This window comes from Muntiacus reevesi, chromosome 18 (assembly GCF_963930625.1).
Source record: "Muntiacus reevesi chromosome 18, mMunRee1.1, whole genome shotgun sequence".
Taxonomy (NCBI): domain Eukaryota; kingdom Metazoa; phylum Chordata; class Mammalia; order Artiodactyla; family Cervidae; genus Muntiacus; species Muntiacus reevesi.
In genome coordinates this window covers 16,534,447-16,555,340 of record NC_089266.1, presented here as the reverse complement: position 1 = coordinate 16,555,340, position 20,894 = coordinate 16,534,447, and the positions used below count along the sequence as shown (strand labels likewise).

At 37.2% G+C, this 20,894-nt stretch overlaps 1 protein-coding gene across 4 annotated transcripts in view; it reads right to left on the bottom strand.

Moving 5' to 3' along the window:
- KANSL1 (KAT8 regulatory NSL complex subunit 1) overlaps positions 1-20,894 on the bottom strand; it is a 172,509-nt gene that overhangs the window by 17,594 nt on the left and 134,021 nt on the right. For all 4 annotated transcript variants that reach the window (XM_065908748.1, XM_065908750.1, XM_065908747.1 and 1 more), the window contains 3 exons: positions 17,111-17,223; positions 16,119-16,314; positions 251-422 (listed from right to left, as the gene is read on the bottom strand). In XM_065908748.1, coding sequence (XP_065764820.1) covers positions 251-422; positions 16,119-16,314; positions 17,111-17,223 — 481 coding nt within the window. The remainder of the gene's footprint in view (positions 1-250; positions 423-16,118; positions 16,315-17,110; positions 17,224-20,894) is intronic.

The following is a 20,894-nucleotide window of genomic DNA, read 5'->3' as shown; positions in this document are numbered from 1 at the left end:
CTGTTTTACATCGTAACACAGGCAGCTGTCTCACCCTCACCACCTCAAGCATTAGGGCGAAAGCTCTTAGCAAGCTGTAATGTTTGAGTGCCATGTTCTGGTCTAGGGGTTCTGTTGTGCATGATGTGCAAAATCCTAAGAAAAGATGCTGTTTACAGTAATACCTGGACTGTATCAGAATCTTGGCCAACTGTCCTTCACTTTGAACCGTTTAAGTCTCACTCATTAGACTTCATGGAGCCTTTCTTACCGTCTGGAAATGCTAGAACCGGGTGAACACAGGAGTCCAACTGGGAAAGGCGTTCCAACAGCGGAGCTTCGTAGTGGATTTCTGGAGGCATGGTGCTGGCACTGCCTGAGCCGCACAGCGCGCAGGAAGGGTTCACATCACAGCCAGAACGCGCTGTGCTGTTCCGGTGAACCTGGGAAAAGCCAGATAACACTCCATTCAGGGTCTGATAAAAACTCAGCTCCCCATTCAGTATTCCAAAGATTCAAAATTTCCTCTCTAGATACATATATGACACAGTTAACAAAAAGTTTGATCAGATTTCCATTTCTCCAACACACTAAACTTCAAAGTAATTAAGTAAATCCACTTCTTCTCCAATGAAGAGATCTAATTATGTGAAGCCCATTAAGTGCTTAGGAACACTTTACAATACCTGTTTCTACCACCATGATGCTTTTCCACCATCTGCTACAGTGACTAGCTGGCTCCAGATTTCTAGGTAGATGTGACTTGTCCTCTTTAGCAACTTCATCCACCAAAGAGCCTTACTAATGAATAACCAACCACACCTTTCCTGTTCTTTTTGTATCTCCAAAAAAGGAGGTCTGAAACAACATGGCAAGTTTCTCTGGACTACACTCAACTCATTAGCTGCTCTTTAACCTAGCCTAAAATCTACTGTTATAAAGCTCATATTTAAGTAATGAAAATGAATTTGGTATGCTTAGTGTTCATACCCATAGTCTTTGTGTCAACTAGATTAATTCCAAGGGGATAAAAATCATTTTCATTAAACTTCTCTTATATAAATATGGGCACAATAAGAAAACCTCCCTAGTTAAGTCCACAGTGAAAATAAGTCTTCAAACGATGTAACTGTTTTGTGTTTAAATGATAGAATTTTTATAATTTTATGCTTTAAACTTCAGGTCATGCTGAATGCAGGATCCGTAGGTTCTAGTGCTAGGAGTTGGCATTTGCCAAATCATAACCATGAGAAGTCACCCAGGCAGCATGCAGTCCTAGAAGAAATGACTTGCCTGTGGAATGACACTATGACATGGGACGCTAGGAGCAAGGGAGTGTCAGAATAAAGACAAAGGGTAGCATCAAAACTCCATAACGACTGCGAGAACTACATCTGGTTTCAGCACACACATCTCTTGAAAGCTGTTTGCCTTCATGGACATGCACAGAAGAAAGATAAATATGAGAACAATTCAGTCTTTATCAACCTTCCTCAACTGTTAGATGGGTGGTATTCAAATAAGGCCCTGTGAAGGTCAGACTGGACAACTTACACTACAGTGAAAGAATTCTAGTAAGCAACAACTGTTGTCTCTGAAAGGAAATCACACCAACTAAACATGCACTTCTGGTAGACAACATTAACTGGTACTGTTTTGGAAAAAATACCTCTTGCAACCTATTTAAACCAGGGCTGGATTTCTGGGGGAGATAACATTTTGAGGTAGAGAAAGAGGGACCTACATTACCAGGAACAAAAACCAGAGATCACCAGTAGATGAACGGGAGGTAATTAGAATCCAAAAACTGCACCAAAACTTTAAATATTGACTAGATTAGATAAATATATAAAAATCAAAACAAGAAATCTTAAAGGGGAGGTATATTTTCTCCTCATGAAGTAAACCACTACATGAACTAGCTCTCCAAGTGGGCAATGAACAACACTCCATTTTTTTATGGCTAGAGTGCATCCCTCACGTCATTAAGAGACTAGTTGTAAAGTAAAAAGAATACGGCAAGAAAAACAAACTAAGAATAAAATTAAAGTAAAACCTGAAATTACCACAAGAAAAAATACATGACAGAAACAGCAAACTAAAGAACTGCCCAAACCCACCTCAAGAAAGGGGTAGACAGGATAGAGAAATTAATTACATAAACGATAATACTGGCTACAGTTTATGGGGTCGTAAAGAGTTGGACACGACTGAGCAACTGAACTGAACTGAACGAAGAGAAAAAGGGAAAGATGCAAACATATAAGAACTTAAAAAAAGCAATAGCTAATTGATAAAAGCACTTAACCACTGGATCAGCCAGCCGGGAAGTCCACTAGTATTATTAAGAGAAAATTTGGGCAATTTTTTGAAGGATAGTTTGGGCAACTTTAAACACACACACAGAGAAAACAAGATGTCAAATTATACACATGAATTTTATTTTTTAAAAAACCCACAAAAAAGAAAAACAACCTACCATGAGCAAGTGTGATTTACTCCTGGATATAAAAACTATTTGACATTAGTGTATCAATTAACACAATTTCATGCTGGCCATTCAACATTTCTACTTCAATGTCTTAAGAGGCAACCAAAGTTAACTGACTTCAAAACCGTGCTCCTAACTCTTCTCTACTTTCAGTAGCTCAGTCTTAAAATCCCTGGACTCATCCTAAACTCCATTTCCTCCTCATACCCCAAAACCAGTCATGAAATCCTTCTGCCTTCTAAAAGTATCCAAGATCTGACCACTTTATTTATTTTTTTTTTTTCAGTGGGTTTTGTCATACATTGACATGAATCAGCCATATAGTTACACGTATTCCCCATCCCGATCCCCCCTCCCACCTCCCTCTCCACCCGACTCCTCAGATCTGACCACTTTATACACCCTCAACTGCAGTTCTCATTTGGGTTTCTTAAATAGTCTCCTAATTGGTGTTCCTGCTTGCCCCTCCCTTCAACTATTGTGTAATCTTGTTTCACAACCTTAATCAAATCATGATGCAGTTCTCTGCTCAAAACCTTCTGATGGCTCCTCATCTCACAAGGAATAAAAGCCAAAGTTCTTGCAATGGTACACACAAAATGGTACCTACACGATCTGTTACTTCTGTCCCTTCTCTGACTTCATTTCCCTTTCCTGCTTTTCTCCTAGCTCAAGCCACCAGTTCCTCTGACTTCCTTGCTACTTCCCCAAAATGGTAGGCAAATTTCCGGATCACAGACCTTTACATTTGGCCCTTCTATTAGCTCCAATGTTATTCCCTCACCTCAGGTCTTTTTCTCAAATGTCATCCTCTTAAAAAAACAACTCTTATTTAGGAACACACAAGTGAGAAAAGAGTCTCTATTCTTGACTGTGACAAAAAAACACATTCTGGAATATGTTTAACTGACATTTTAGGCACAAAACTTAAAGTCATTAATTTTTAATATGCTACAAATTAATCTATAATCAAATTCAATAGGCTTTTGGTACAGAAGGGAGAAGAGGCAAATGGAATTTAAACCAAGTACAAACCAGAAAAATAAATGCTAAGGGTGAAAGTTTCCAGAAAATTTCTGATAAGCAAAGGCAGAAGGGAGTGACTTGCTGACCACATGTTAAAAGTATGAATCAGGGACATCAAAAAGAGGGTGGGGGAAGAAGCTGGATTCACATCAAAATAAATCCCAAAGGCACTAAAAAGATTTAAATTATGTTTATTAGATATTAAATCCTAGCTTTCATGTTACTTGTGTGACCCCTCAAATTTATTCATCTGTTAATAAAGGATCAATAATGTCAATTTCATGGGACTGTGAGAAATATGATTTTGCAAGCTGTTAAAATACTACACAAGTGCTAGCTAAATTAATGTACATCAAAGTTCCTCACAAAAGCACTGCGGACACTTAAGAGCCTGATGACTTGTTGTTGTGAGGAGCTGTCCTGCACACTGAAGGTGAGCCCCAGCTTCCCTGGCCTCTACTCACAGTGCAAGTGACGCCCTCCCCCCTCCTCCAGACAAACCAGAACCGACCACAAGGTCAAACGTCTCCTAGGGCGGGCGGGTCAAGATCATTGCGAACCAGGTGACTCAAATTACGATTATCACTCTTAGTAAAATTCAAAGCACAGGCACGCATTAAATATTAATAGTGAGAAAGAAGAAATGCCTCAAGACTACATCAACCAAGGCGAAAGGACTCAAGAGCAAGAGTGAAGAGGCTTCCATGAAACAAAATGGTAACTAGAACATAGAAAATTATTTCAATGCCTTGAATAACTCAAATATATTTAAACTGATGACTTCATAATCATACACACCACCCCCTCCACAAAGACTTTATTGACTGTCCTTGGAAGACGGTAGGAAATAAAAAAAAATCAACTTATTACTTGAAAATCGGTAGATAAAAGGATATCAACATGAATCATGCTTCCCCTCCCCCGCCCCACAGACTGTACTTAAGGGTAAACCAATAGTAGAAAAGGGCATTTTTCTCTTTAAAGACATAGTCTAGCTAATAAACTAAGAATAAATGGTATGAGTAGAACATAACTTCAACTCCTGATGCAACAAGGGGGTCCAGGCAATGGCCAATACTGACTAATAACACGAGAGAGACAAGATATTACATGTCTTCTCATCCGAGTGCCCTTACCAAAACAAAAACCTAGATTTAAGTTTCTATATGCAGACTTTAATGCAGTAAAAGTAAGAGATTAAGGAATATACAGAGGGATGGATATAATGGTAAAATGTGGTCAATGCTAACAGTAGAATCTAGGAGATACAGCTGCTCACTGCAAAATTTACACATGATACTTTGTTTGGAGAATATCATAATGAAATTTTGGAAAAGAAAACAATGACCCCGCACAGAATTTCTTCTGGCCATGATGGATTAAGAATGATCATGCTTATCTTTTAGCCATAAACTAGAAAACCAGACAACACACAGCTTAAGACAGAAACAAACGAGGTGGCCTGTGACTGTTCTGGCTTTCTGCCTGGAGGCACAGCACAGACCTGCTCAGCAGGTGAGGGGTTCCAAGCAGAGCGTGATGGCTCCACTGAGTTGAGGAAACAAACTTCCAGAGACTGAAGTGCAGAGGCTCAGGTGACGGATAACCTTGAGGCAGAATTCTTCAGAAGAGGAAGTCATACAGAGAAAAGCTCCAGAAATCATGAGATTCCCTCAAGTGTTCATGGAACACTAAGAATCCCATGTAGCGTTAAACTTCATCAGGTCAGGCGAAGATGCACCAAGGAGCTACGGACTGAACAGCCCCCAGATCTCACAGTGGCAGAGACACTTCCCCACTGTGACCGGTCAAGTGGCATGGAGCATTCAAAAAGACCCCACAAGACCCGGTTACTCTACACTCTCCCTAATAAAGGAGAAACTGAATCTCAAATAATTTAGCTGCCAATAAAACAAAGCCTTTATAAAGGAAGATAACAGAATCTCTATGCTTCAGTCACGTAAAATTAAATGTCCAACATCCAAAAAAACATTGTTAGATATGCCAAGAGGCGAGAAAGTTACATCACAGGGATACAATCAGAAAATTGTAAGTCATGAGATAAATAACTGGAATAACCCAGTTTTCTCAACAAATAAATTGTAAGGAAAGGGGGTATGATCGATAGCTTACAACAAACCAACTCTTACTGAGAACTAGAATAGCCAGATTTAAAAAAAAAAAAAAGGAAATATAACTTTAAGATATGAGAGAAATGTTAAAACAATGACAATACCGAGGAGTCAAGATTCCAGAGGGGATAGAACCACTGAAGTGTTGAGTTGCTTCTTTTTGGGGACAATGGGTGATTTCTGAGTGATGCTTAGAATTTGATGCCCTGATGGAGGGTCACTTCTGGGTACAGAGAAATGAGCAGATGTTCTGGTGATTTTGTAGGGCTGAAGGGACAACTTTAGAGACTTCAAAAGCCAAATTTCCAGTGAAAAGAAAGGATGGGAAATTACAAATGACAAGTCAGGTACTCCTATTCCTAAGGCATTTGGAGAATTCTGAAGCTGTGATGGGTAGGAGTCTAAAAAGCTAAGCAGAAAGCCTCTGGAGAGCAGAGAGTTTCTGGCGGGCTCACTGAGGAGCAGGCTACAATTAAGAGTTCATGAGACACACAAGGGCACTGGTCACTGAATCAGCTGGAAATGGGAATAAGAAACAAGGCTGTGCCTTAAGAAAGGACCACTTCTTACGTGGCATCTAAAATGTCAAGTACACTGGTATTAAGAAGTATATGCAACATAAAAATCAAGTTTGTATGTGCACAGCAATTAAAACAGTAAATGCAAGTACATCAAATGTTGAAAGAAAATGTACAATCGTCTGACTAACCTTTTATTAGTTTCTTTTCCTACAACCTTATGTAGACTGCTTGAAAACAAAATGGCATCAGTAAATCAATGTTGTGAATAAAGTCTCCATATTTTATATTTATTTCAGCATACTTAAAAAAGAAACACCTACTTCATCTACTCATGATTTTAGAATGAGATGTTAGGAAATGGAAAATGTTGGTCGGTAAGGGCTTCATTTTCAATTTCAGTACTGCCAAGTATCCAAACATCACCTACAAAGAGATTACAGAACAGAAAGCAGATGTTCTAAAATGATTCTCTTGGAATCACTGTAATTCATGCACATACTTAATCAGGATTACTTTACCAAGGTTCTCTTTATCAAGTTAGTTGGGAAAACGAAATAAGACATTCATTTAAACAGAAGACTTTTAAGTCTTTAATGTCTTTTATGAATCTCTGAGTGGAAGATATGGAAGCACTCTCTGAATTGATTCACCCATCACATTACAGTGGTGGCAGATACCTCAAACTATCCAAGAGCTCATCACTACTCTGAAATCAAGACAGTTACTACACCTGCTGCTGAATCTTGTTATTTAGGAGATCCAACCAGTCAATCCTAAAGGAAATCAGTCCTGAATGTTCATTGGAAGGACTGATGCTGAAGCTGAAACTCCAATAATTTGGTTATGGCCACCTGATGTGAACAACTGACTCACTGGAAAAGATCCTGATGTTGGGAAAGATTGAAGGCAGGAGGAGAAGGGGACGACAGAAGATGAGAGAGATGGTTGGATGGCATCACTGATGCAATGGACATGAGTTTGAGTAGGCTCTGGGAGTTGGTGACGGACAGGGAAGCCTGGCATGCTACAGTCCATGGGGTCACAAAGAGTCAGACATGACTGAACAACTGAACTGAATAAATTTATATACCACAAAATTTAACAACTGTGTCAACATACTTGGTTTCCCCTATAAGCTAATGTCTTTTATTCTGTGCATTAAAAAAAAATTTATTCTGATAAAATTCCACAGACTTTATCACACTGCCAAAGGCTTGATCAGGAGAAAGAAATTCCGAGACGCAAGAAACAGAAAAGAATTCAACACCAAGGCTGGTCTTGAGATACTGGCCACAGAAGTAGCAAGGAAGTTTAAAATCTACTCCGTATTTTGGTGGAAAAAACCAACTGCAAGAAAGTGAAGCCCAGTCCCAACCTACATTCATGTAGGAGGTCCAAATTCACCTGAATTCTGGAAGTATCTTCAGAAGCTAATGGAAAAACTGTGGTTTAAGGACACTTTCACAGTCCAAGGATCACAAGACTCCTACAGAAAACATGCCTCCCAGGCCATGGCCCCAGACGAGCTGTGAAAGATGTTGTAAATCATACAAGAACACAGACCGTTATAAGGAAGTCACTACGTGTAGAAATAGGAAGAAGCAGTCTTCAGTGAACTAGAAATAGAAAAACTAGAAAACAACTTTTAAAATAAGTATATTAAAATTTTTCATAGTGATGAGAGGAATACAAGTCATGAGACAAGTACAGGATTAAAAAAAGTTTCTAAAAGTACTTAAGAGGATATTTCTAAAAGTAACCGATTCTAAGGGAAAAAGTACACACTGAAATAAAAAAGCCAACTGGTAACCAAAGCTAGTGTTCCTCCTGATGAGGAGGAACAGTCAGAGAAGACCACATGAAATAAAGCATAGCAAGACAGATATGAAATTGCAAAGTATAGAAAGAAATGAAGCAATATGGAACAGAGAATGAAGATCAACAACAATACAGACATTTATATTTAAAAAGAGAACAGAAAAGGAAAAATCAGAAGAAATAATGATTAGAAAAATGTCAAAACTCAAGCCAAATAAGAACTCTCAGAATGAGGGTGCAAAACCCAAGATCTAGTGGCTAAAAACCAATTCATACATCTAAATATGTCCCTTGATATTGCAGAACATAAAACCAAAACATACACACACAAAAAATCCCCAAAAGTAAGGATTGGAGTAAAGATTTTAGTTACCAGAGAGAAGATACAGATAATCTATAAAGAGACAATTAAACTAATACCAGAATTTTCAACAAGTATTGGAAGGCAATGAAATTATCTTCAAAGTGCTGAATACAAAAGTTTACATATAGTTGTCATCATTCAAGAATAAAGGCAAAATATAACTGTGTATTCACAAATACACACATATGTATATACACATTTCACACATAAATGTTAATTCTGTATGTTTTTAATACATAAAGACTTTATAGCTCATACCACTATTGGAAGGCTACCACATGTATTTATCAAGAATGTAATGGGATATAAGAAGCAAAAGTGAAAAAGAACAGCAAAAGTGTTGGTAAATATAAGTAAGTAATTAAGTGTGAACTTAATGACTAATTTGGAAGGGACTGAAAAGCAAGATAACTAAGACAATAAAAACAAATTACAGATAAATAAATTACTGACACAAAAACTGAAAACAAAGAGATGGAAAAGGATGCATCTAGCAAGTGTACTTACCAAAGAAACCCATTTAAAGTTAAAGCATGAAGAGAGATCAAAAGGGAAACAACATAATGATTAAGATGAAGAAGAAATAACAACCATTAACTAGGATGTACCTAACCAGCCATCCTAGAACTATATGAACATACATGAATTTTAAAAAAAAAAAAAAAAAAAAAATGAGCTTGAGGTTGGGGAAACGAGAGAGGTCCAGGTATAAACTGACTACTAGTTGATAAATACGTCCTGGAGATCTAATGCACAGTACAATGAATTATAGATGATGCCACTGTATTATTAACAACAAATGTGCTAAGAGACTAGATCTTAATTATTCTCACCACAAAAAAGAAATGACAACTATGTGACATGATAGAAATGTTGGTGTTAGCTCAGGCTATATAATGGCAATCAAACTGCACTTTAACTTGCACAATACACATAGCAAACAGGTTTCAAACAAACCAACAGAAGGTAGACCAAAGGATATAGAAGATACAAACACAATTATTAAGTCAAAGATATGAGTGAAATTTAGAACCCTGAAGTCAAGAAACAGGATACAAATATACTCACCCCCACAAGCAGTGCCTTTTAAGGAAATGTGGACTATTTTATAAAAGCTGAACTAAAATTATGTACATCAACAATGGAGATCTTGAAAACACAATACTGAATTAAAACACACACACACACACCCAAACCACAAACACACACACACACCAAAAAACCAAACCAACCTGCAGAATATGCACAGCCTGACAGCTGTGTTGCATTTTGTGCTCTGTGGTTACCTCCTTCTAGTGGCCAGAAAGAAGGTAAAGGAGATAAAGAGAATAAAAGGACCACTGGTTATCTACAACTTTCTTTTAATATTAAAAAAAAAAAAAAAAAAAAACACATGAAGTAAAAAAAAAAAAAAAAAAAAAATGCTAGCATTTAGGATGGTGCATACATCAATGTTTGTTACATTGGTCTTTATACATCACAGAATCAAAATAATCAAAGAAGGAGGCAGGTAAACCTGTAATTTTTTCTATACAAAGAGAACTTAAGTTCTTTACATAATAAATTCAGTAGTACAGAAGAGTGCCAGAAAACTGGCAGGGGGAATAAAAGAAGTTCAAATATTAATATTTCAGAGCAAAGGTATATTAAGTTTGAAAACTGCTGAAATCCAAGAATCAAATTGCAAATAGCACCAATCAGTCTGTCTTCTAGACTTGAAGTGAGAAAAGGATTCAACTATCTTATGAGCAGCAAAGACAAGGACCAATGGCCAGTATACTAAGAATAGTGACACCTTCCCAGATCCTACCTCCAAATTCATACCTGCCCAGAATGTCACCGTTAATTATAAATTGGGTCTTTGCATATGCAATTAGTTTAATATTAAGTACTACTGGATTTGCTGCTGTTTAGTCACTAAGTCATGTCCCACTCTTTGTGACCCCAAGGACTGTAGCCCACCAGGCTCCTCTGTCCATGGGATTTCCCAGGCAAAAATACTGGAGTGGGTTGCCATTTCCTTTTCCAGAGGATCTTCCCAACCTAGGGATCGAATCCACTTCTCCTGCATTGCAGGAGGATTTCTTTACCACTGAGCAACCAAGACTTAAATCCAATGACAGGCATCCTCATAAGGCTACATGAGAACACAGACACACTGGCAAGGTGATCATGTGAAGATGGAACCAGAGATGGGAACTAAGACGCTTCAAGCCAAAGGATGCTAAGGCTGCCTGCAGAAAGTGGCAAGAAAGGATTCTTCCCTGGAGATTTCAGAGGCCAGGCAAGGGCTTACACTGATTTCAATATCAGACTTCTAGCCTCCAGAACTGGGACAGGAAACTAATTCAATCAGCTGCTAAGTTTTTCCTAATGATAAATATAAAGTCTAGATAGATAAAATTATTTTTTTTAATGACAAAAGAGGAAAAAATAAAACAAAAAAAACAAAACCAAAACCCTTTGTGTGGGGACTACAAGTAGAACATTGTAGAACAAAGGAAAAGAAAGCAAATCTGAGAAACTGAGAAAAAACATACTTCTGGAAAACTATTAAACAAGTTCAATAAAGCAATTCATGAAACTTCTGGTGTCTCAAAAAAAAAAAAAAAAAAAAAGAGTAAAAGATAACTCAGCCTCTCTTATAAAGTAAGAGAGTAAAGTAAAAGGACAAGATGACACAATAAATGTAAACTTAACTGTCATTCCTTTGCACTAAGGGAGAACCAAAGGGCTGAAGACGGTGAGAGAGAAGTTAACAGCTAGCTAACATCTGAATACTTATAATTTGTGTTCAAAATATGCCAGTCACTTCAGGAATCTAATTTAATGATCACAACAATGTTGTAGAGCAGGTAGTAAGAGCTAGGAAAAAAGAAAAGGGAACAATAACATTGATAACTGGTATACTTAAAAGAGGCAACTACAAACTTAAGAGAAAAAAAACCCAAAGGGTCACCACATTTCTTCTATAACAACAGAAAGAAACAGAGGCACATAAAAACACTCTGAAGCATAGTCTGGTGCAGTGCTGCAATGGTAAAAATATTCTGTATTAGTGCGACTAAACACATTAGCACTAGTCATACGACTACTCAATACTTGAAATGGGGCTGGTGTGGGTGATGTACTGAATTTTTTAATTCTAATTTTAAATAGCTACATGTGGACAGTGGATACCATACTGGACAGCACAGAGTAAAATCAGTTACCAATAAGAAGGAGAGAAACTAAGACTGGCCAAAACAAAATACAGCACACAACTGCTCTCTTCTGCTGACCAAAAGACACAAGGAAGAGTTTAAGGGACAAAAATTATGATCTAAGAACTTGAAATACAAACTGTTGCTAAAATCACTGAAGAACCACAAATTCAAATTCAAAACTCACATAAAGAAATTCCCTCCTGGTTCACTGGGTAGACTCCGAGCTCCCAATGCAGGGGGCCCAGGTTTGATCCTTGGCCAGGGAACTAGACCCCACATTCTGCAACTAAGACCCAGTGCAGCAAAAAAATAAAAGGTATATGAAGACATTCAACACACATTGAAATGCTGTTATCAAAATCATCCTAAATAAGTATACTTTTATGTTATTTCAAAAACCATATAGAAAACAAAACATTAAATTTACTTAAATTTAATGAGAAAAGTGCATACAACTAAATGAGAAAAATGCATACAACTAAACACTAGTGTTAAGAAAAGTAAAATGAAAGACAAAAAACTACTGGAGACAGGAGTCACACAAAGAGGATATAAATTTATTAAACTGTACTAGACAGTTTTTTAAAAAAATCAACACAACAGACCACAAACATAAGCAGAAACTATAGAAACATTTTGACCAAAATGCTATAAAAATTAATAGTTCATAACAAACACTTAAAAAGAAAAACTAACAATTTAGAATCTAAAAACTCAATTCTTAACTCCTGGGAAAAAAACTAAAAAACTCAAAGGCAACTTACAAATAGCAGAAAAAACACTTCCTTCACACATCAAAGGCTGTGGAATGCTATCCAAAACTACACTCAGAAGAAAATTCAAAAAGTTAAATGCTTTTGTTCTTATGTAACAAAGAACAAAAAATAAATTAACTAAGCATTTGAATGAAGGCAGAGAGGGTGAGAAAAACCAAGATCACAGGAAGGAGGAGTTAACAGCAAAGAACTGATCTTTGAAATGACCAATAAAATAGAAAAATTGCTGACAAAACTGATCAAGAAAGAGAAGACATGGGGAGGGAGGTGGGAGGGGGGATCGGGATGGGGAATACGTGTAACTATATGGCTGATTCATGCCAATGTATGACAAAACCCACTGAAATGTTGTAAAGTGATTGGCCTCCAACTAATAAAATAATATTTAAAAAAAAAAAAAAAAAAAAGAAAGAGAAGACAACAATACTGTAAGTGTCCCAATTCATTTTTAGCTGTCCTACATCAAAATTGATAGTGACCTTCTAAAAGTATTGTCATTCAAATCAGAAATGTCTCACTACAACCAATTATTTCTTAATACGGTTCTAAAAGTGAATCCAGCCAAGGAAAAGGAGTAAGCAGTAAATGACAAAGTGTCATACTGTGCGATGACAGAAAGCCAACCTAGAAAACCAAGAACAATCAACCAAAAAACACTGGTAGGAAGAGTGCAGAAAAGTGTTCAATTTCAAGATAAATACCTAAAAATCAACATCATTTATAAAATAACACTAACAGAAAAGATCTCATTTCACATGACCGAAGTATCAAGAATATAGATAACATGTAAGAAGTGAATGAAGAGATAAAATACTTGGAAACATAAAGAAATTCTGTGTTCCCTTAACACTGTAACAGTATTAATTCTCTATGAAGGATTTCCCATTACAAATCCAATGCAATGGTTATGGTGGAAGTCCACTATTAAAGTAAGGCTCTATTCACCATTATCTGTTAATCACAGAATATCAGTTCAAAGTATTAAAAAAAAATTCTTTTGGCTTGAGGACAGTTGGTAAATAAAATATTAGAGCTTCTACTTATTTTATATCAGCCTTCCAAACTTTTTTATGTGTTTTATAATCCCATAAAAGTTTAGAGGCTACTGTTCACAGCACTGGGTGATCTCTGAACACTCTGCCACCGGAAAGTAAGCTCCATAAGGACAATGACTTCTGTTCACCAAGGAAGCCCAGGTGTCCTGAACACAGAGGGGACCCAAAACTGCTGAGTAAATTTGCTTGGCAAATCCATCACCAAATGAGAGAGGGCAATATACTTGCTCAGGATCCTAATCAAGGATCCATTGGAGACACAGTGAGCAACTAAGAGAGAGAGAATGGCCTTTGTCTCCAACTAGGGCAGAACTCCAGCATAACTGCTAAAAATCAGCAGATGGTTTATTTCCCAAACAAAAATTACTTCTTTGTCTTATTTCCCATGTAGCTTATTTCTGCATACGTCAGGAAGATTTCTGTTTTAGACACTGGCACTGGAACCAAAGGATCTTTAGTATGCTTTGTATGTTTCCCCCTTATTTTGAATACACATAAGGTACCTTCAAAAGTACACCAGTTTTTAGGCATAAACAGGAAGACAACTACTGTCAATAGCAACAAGAAGCCTTGCTACTTCACAGATGTAAGAGTCCAGGAGGCTATCCTGTAACTTAAGAAAAAGAACACTATTTCTCCATGAGGCAGTGTTGGTAGGTTTTGTTTTTGTTAAAAGCATCGAGGGCATGGCCAAAACTACTTTCTTATACTTAACAGTATTATACTGTTTTCTTTGCTTTTCCAATATAAATTCTTCAGCCTTTCAGAAAATAATTTAATTTATATAACTATTAATAAAAATTGACTCAAATGTCACTATGAGAAACCCATCAAATTCTTTTCTGGTAATTTGGTAATGCAGGTAGTCTGAGGAAGAGACGAGAGAAACATTACAGCCTGATAGCTAATTTTCACTAATAATACTTTCCTTTTTAAAAAGATCACAGCAAAGACATACAGTCCAAATGCATACTGTAACAAAACAAGTCAAACACTGAAAATCTACTGTCCAAATAGTAATCGTTGCAACAATTACCCGCCTCTTCCTTGTCCTCAGTGTTCCCACTGACAAATATACTGCAACAGTGTTATCTTAAGAAACATTCCCCTCAAACAGGCTATTTCTCTATTCTCCTTTACAGAAACATTCTTTGAAAGTGCTCTCTCTGATGGTTTGCTCAATTCCTTCCCTCCCATTCTCTTCAGAGCCTAATCCAGTCAGAATTTCACTCTTCTACCGACAACAAAACTGCTTACAAAGGTCTCAGGCAACCTTGGCCCCACAAAATTGAATGGTCAAGTCTAAATCTTCATCTAATTTGACCTTTCTTCAGCATCTAACACAGATGATCATCCCTTCCTTTCTGAAACATTTTCTTCACTTACCTTCTATATACCACAATCTCCTTGTTTTCCTTCTATCAATACTTCACTAGTCATTCCTTCCCAGCTTCCTATCTTTCACATCTCCAAGGTTTAGAATGAAAAAATGCCAAGGCTGAATTCCAACTGAGTTTCCCAGCATTCTCTATTCTCTTCCTCTGCTGCATTTTTCTCCTCAGCACTTAACACTACTGAAAGTGAAAGTTGCTCAGTCTCCACCGATTCTTTGCAACCCATGGACTATACAGTCCATGGAAATCTCCAGGCCAGAACACTAGAGTGGGTAGCCTTTCCATTCTCCAAGGGATCTTCCCAATCCAGGGACTGAACCCAGGTCTCCCGCATTGCAGGTGGATTCTTTACCAGCTGAGCCACAAGGGAAACCAAATTTAACACTACAGAACATGCCAGATACTTCATCTATTGTTTTATTTACAAAAATTCTTACCCTAGTGAAATAATTTAGTGGGTAGAAACAGAAAATAAAACAATAGATGTTCATGTATTATTTTGTTTCTACTCTTTAGATTATTTCACAAGGATAAGAATTTTTGTCTGGTTTATTTTTAGTATTGTACCCCCAGTGCACAGAACTCTATAACAGCTTATTGGAGGAGCTCAAAAATTTTTGTTGTTGTTGAATAAATGAATTAATAAAAATGAGATCTCCGAAGCATTCTGGGGTGGAGTGGGGTGTTAACATGCTCAACACAGAAACTATTAAGTGGCAGTGCCACAATTCAAACCGAAATTTGTCCTCTTCAGAGTCAATGCTTTTAATCACTCCTTGTTTGTTGTTTTTTTTTTTTTTTACTGGAGTACTATTTCACTGGTTTTAGAATAAATCCAACCCTGCTATCTGAAGAGTCAGCAATCAAAAGTTTCCTGTAGATAAAATAATTGCCATTTTGTCTGTGAAGACAAACATTCATTTAGTATCATCAACTATAAGAGACTTTAATGGAGATTCTTATTTAAAAGTAAAGCATTTCACACTGCCATTTTCAGTGAAAACAGTAAGACATACCGCTCTCCTCCATGTAATTGATGGCAGAACTCACAATCTCCTCTCTTCCACTTCTATTAAAAATCTCAAGCCAATTGTTTCCAAACCTGGCTGAGAAGTCACCTAGGAGCTTTCTAGCTTTTTGAAAATGATTCCCAGGCCCAGCTCCAGAGCACACCGAACCAGAATCTCTAGGAAACAGGGCTCAGGAACCTAGTATCTCCTAAAGCTCTGCAGGAAGCCTTGTTAGTCAGCCAAGTGTGGAAAACACTGGTTAAATGAACCAAAGTTGGCAAGGACTAGTACCTCTATCTGAGCACCTGGCTCATGCTAACAAGGACCAGGTCTCACTGGTACTGACCTTCTTGGAAAGAGGCACAATGCTGCTGGGTCGAACAAGCCTTCGTTTCTTGCAGCTCAGCACAGGACGGGTTCGGGCTGCCACGCAGGTACCATCAGTTGATGATGAAACTAGATTCAGTCGTTGCTTTTTATGCAACTGTTCTTCAGCATCAGAGTTGTCACCTGGAATGTGGTCTGCCAAAACAGGCTGAAGACTACACAAGGGGAAGGAAGAATATTTACTTCACAGAAGATGGAAAGAAACAAAGCCTCTAACACTGGTTCAACCACCTCTACTTGCAAATGCTTACAGACACAAACAAGTGTTCTAGAGCAGAGAGATCACCTCTTGATGCTTCTGTCTGCTAATCTAAATGGCGATGCAGTGTCTGTGCTTATGTGTAAGGCTCTTTGGTGGATGTTACTCTATCGTGTCTAAAAAATGCAAAGGTCAGTAAGTGAACTCAGGAGGTTCTAAGTGATTTCAGCTTTCTTCAACAACAAAAATATAAAATTTAAAAAGTCTAGAGAATTATAACTGGTAAGAAAATGGTGAACTTTTGCAAATGTTAATAAGCTGCCTGAGAACCAGTTCTATTGGTGAATCTCGCCTATTAGGGATGTGTACTCACTGTTCACTTGCAGAAGGATTCCTTATCCTTCAAAAATAAAGATTTATAGCCTTTAGCAATCTAATCTGTTCTAGAGTAGAGGATTTTACTTCTGGGGAATTCTACAAAGACAGAGCTAATCACAATAATTCATAATAACTTTAGGACTTTCAATTTTTCTCCATGCTGGGACAATTTTAGCCCACAGTAAGTAACAGGAAACATTAGCATGCTACTTAAAATACACTTGCTACAGTAGGAGGCAAGCACAATATTATGAAGTGATAAGGTTTCTGCTTCTTTAAAGCAGGGTTAGTCCTGGCTAGGCATAACTAAGCCTCAAACTCATCTTTTACAAGCCTGATGAGCATATAGAAGTATGCAGAAGAGATAAACTTACGTGTTAATAACTCCATTGACAGGTCTCAACGCTCCACACGATTTAGCAGACAGTGACTCTGAAGGATGACCAGAGGCACTGTGGTTTTCCAGTGGCTGAGAAACAGATTCGATCTTAATAGAAGAAAAACAAAAATATATCATCAACATTTAATCAACAGCATTAGCCTGAAAAGCAGCACCGTTTCATTTAAATGAAACACCTAACATTTCTCACGAGCAGCTTGAGAAACAACTCATTTGTGGAACACAATTTCAGTATTTCTTGGATTTGTGACTCCTGGGCTGAAGTCTTAACACATTCCAAATAAAAATATTTTCAGACCTTAAAAAAAAAAAAAAAAAAAAACCCTCCTATGACTGAAGAAAAAAAAAATTATGAGCAATCAGCTTTTGCTTTGGAGAGGAGAGGTGAGGAATTAAAATATTTAACAGACTAAAAGTAGTAAAGTGCCCACTGAGAGGGAAATGGCCTAATGATTCCAGGGAATGGAAGCACAGCAAAACAATTACATAGTAACAAGAGTCTTCAAGTTTTTAACCTAAAAGTCAAGAAGGGTATATAAGTTCAGTAGCAAGACAATTAAGAGTATATTTAAATGTAGTTAATACCTGCTTAACTTCACAGAGTATGTTGGAAGCTTGCTTCTAGAAAACTATACTAAATATATATATATATATAATAAAAGAAATAATAAAATGTCAATGAGTAACTAATAACTATCTAATGCTACCAGGTAGGAACTAATGTCTGGATTATACAAATCAAATTCAATTGACTTTCAAACAAGTTTTGAATCTGAACTGCATGGATCCACTTATACGTGGCTATTTTTAAACAGTAAATATTACATTACTACGCAGTACACACTCTAGCTGGTTGAATTTGGTGATGTGGAGGAACCATGGATAGAGTGGGCCAACTATACACTACACATGGATTAAATCCAGTGCTGTTCAAGAGTCAATTGTATACGCTTAGAATTTTAAATATAAAATGAAAAAATGGAGGTGGGGGAAAAAATCTGGAAAATTTTGAATTTTACTATTTCAAAACAAATGATATTTACTAGGTTAAAAGGGGGCTACCCAAGTAGCACAAGTGGTAAAGAATCTGGCTACCAACGCAGGAGACCCAGGGTTCTATCCCCAGGTCAGGAAGATACCCCGGGGTAGGAAACAGCAGCCTGCCCCAGTATTCTTGCCTGGAAAATTCCAGAGAAGCCTGTCAGGCTCAAGTCCATGGAGTCACAAAGAGTTGGACACAACTGAGCGACTGAACACACACCATAGGTTAAAAGGGGTAGGGGCAGCCATGAGATGTCAATCACATGGAGCATCTGAGGTATTGGCAATAAAGCCACAGTTCAGTTATCCAAGGGATATCAGAAAACGGCTGTGGTCTCTGTCTCCTCCTTACATTCAAACTGACTTTGGGGTGTTTTGATGCTCCCTTTCCTATGACTGCTATCAGGATGTAGCAAAGCCAGTATTTTGATGCTGAAATTCTATTTATCAGTATCGCTGAATTTTTTTTTTTGATCTTTATACCCACCAGGAGAGAATGCCAAAGTATCTGAAGACCTGAGAGCAATCTCAAGAAAGAACAAGAGATTGGGAAGCTAATTTTAAAAATTTAATACAAATTATCCAAATATCTAGATCAAGGAATACAGACAAGACACATCAGTAAATCACAATGAGTAAACACTGGGAAAGTGTTCTGTCTTCCTTGTTGATGCCCTATATGCTTACTGATGTACCTTGAACAATTAATTATATTAGTCAATGACACCAAAATCATGGTACATTTGGCTCACGTACTCATTGCCTTAAAAGTCACACTGATTTCCTCTTGGAAAGTAGGTGTAAGAGTTGTACTTTGGCCACCTGATGTGAAGCAATGATTCACTGGAAAAGACCCAGATGTTGGGAAAGATGGAGAGCAGGAGGAAAGAGAGGCGACAGAGGATAAGATGGTTGAATGGCATCATCAACTCAATGGACATGAGTCTGAACAAACTCTGGGAGATAGTCCAGGACAGGGAGATCTGACCTGCTGCAGTCCATGAAGTCGCAAAGAGTCATACATGACTTAGAGACTGAACAACAATGAGCTGCAAAGATGCTTGTATCTTGATAAAGCATGTTACTCCCTCTTAAAACCTATCTTAAAGAAATAACAAAACATTTAACAAAACATCCCCCAAAATCTTACACATAAAGGCAGTCACTGAAATGATATGGGATCAATAACCTAAATACTCAACACCTGAGGCAGTTTTAAATCCAAAATAATTTTAATACAATTGTAGTGAAAAAAAATTTACATACACAGAAAACGACAAGGTAAAAATAGTGTTACAGAGGCAGAATAAAATGAATACTTAAGTTTTCTTTATATTTAGATAATATTTTTACAAAAAAAAAAAAAGAGAGAGAGAGAGAGAGATAAACCCAAATATCCTCCTGAATACTAGTGAGGATTTACTATTCAGGGAACACCACAAAAGGCCCAAACAAATATTAACATTATAGTACATCAAAGAACAGATGATTTAAAAATTCAGGCTGGTGTTAACTAGCAGATGTGTAACTCCAGCCATGTTACAGCTTTCCTAGATTTCAAAAGTTCTGCTTTAGATGAAAAAAGTTTCCTGCCAATGTGAAAATGCTATGACTATGAACTTTCTGGTACTGATCTGAAGAATTTGTCAACTTCATATTCACTTAAAACAATAGCTTTTAGCATTAAATTACAACAGAGATCTGGTTTATGTATGTACATGTTTTCACAAGGTCCCACGTTTAAGTAATAGGTTGACTCTCCATTTGATTAAGATTTACTTTCTAGGGATTGTGGAGAACTAACCACCAACCAAGACACCTGTCAAGATAAAATGTTGACATTCTTTAACAAAACCTCATTTCAAAAACAAGTTTAAAAAAAAAAAAGAAAAGAAAAAAAAAGAGGAAAAAAAACATGTTTACCTTTCTTAGCCAATTAACCTATTGTTTTTCATGACTACAGATGTATAGTACATTTAAAGGCCATTAATCTTCAATGTGCATTTCATTGTTTTTCTTAAGAGAAATCTGAACTTTCCTGGGGGTAATTCAGTCCCCAAATTAAAACAGAAGTCAACAGGCAAAACATTCCTTAGCACAGAAATGTCAGTCAGTGACATAGAAGCACAGCAACTAAGAGCAAGAAAGTCCGAGAAGCAACGTGCGTGAACTTCAGTTTCAACCATGTCGGTAGCTGCTGGATATCTAGAAGGGATCTGCTTAGAAACCCTGAGTATTCCACGTGTAATCACCCTCAAGTCCCAAAGCAGGGCACTGGGGCAACTAGGTTCATCATCCATTCGCAAATTCAAAGAGCTTAAAATATTAACCCCAATCCTCTAATAGTGTTTCATCTAGAAAAATACAACTCACAGTCACACGCAATTTTACCCAGCGCTTCTTAAATGCATTCACACTGCCTTAAGAAAAAGTGAACACCCCTTATCTTGCAATCCAAAAGGCTTCAAAAACAGGGTAGAGAAATATTAACAAACACATCACAAATATTAAATCCACACACTAACATAAGCTTGACTGTTACTACTGCAGTGGTTTACATCATTAGTATTTTCAGGACACTAAGCATGAATCAGATACTTGTCATCCAATGGGAAAGTGTAAATAGTTGTTGTTACAGAGCTTCTCTCAAGCTTTATGTGATGTTCAGATACACTCTGAGGGTACATGCATCTGATACCAGGGAGAGTAGAAAACCT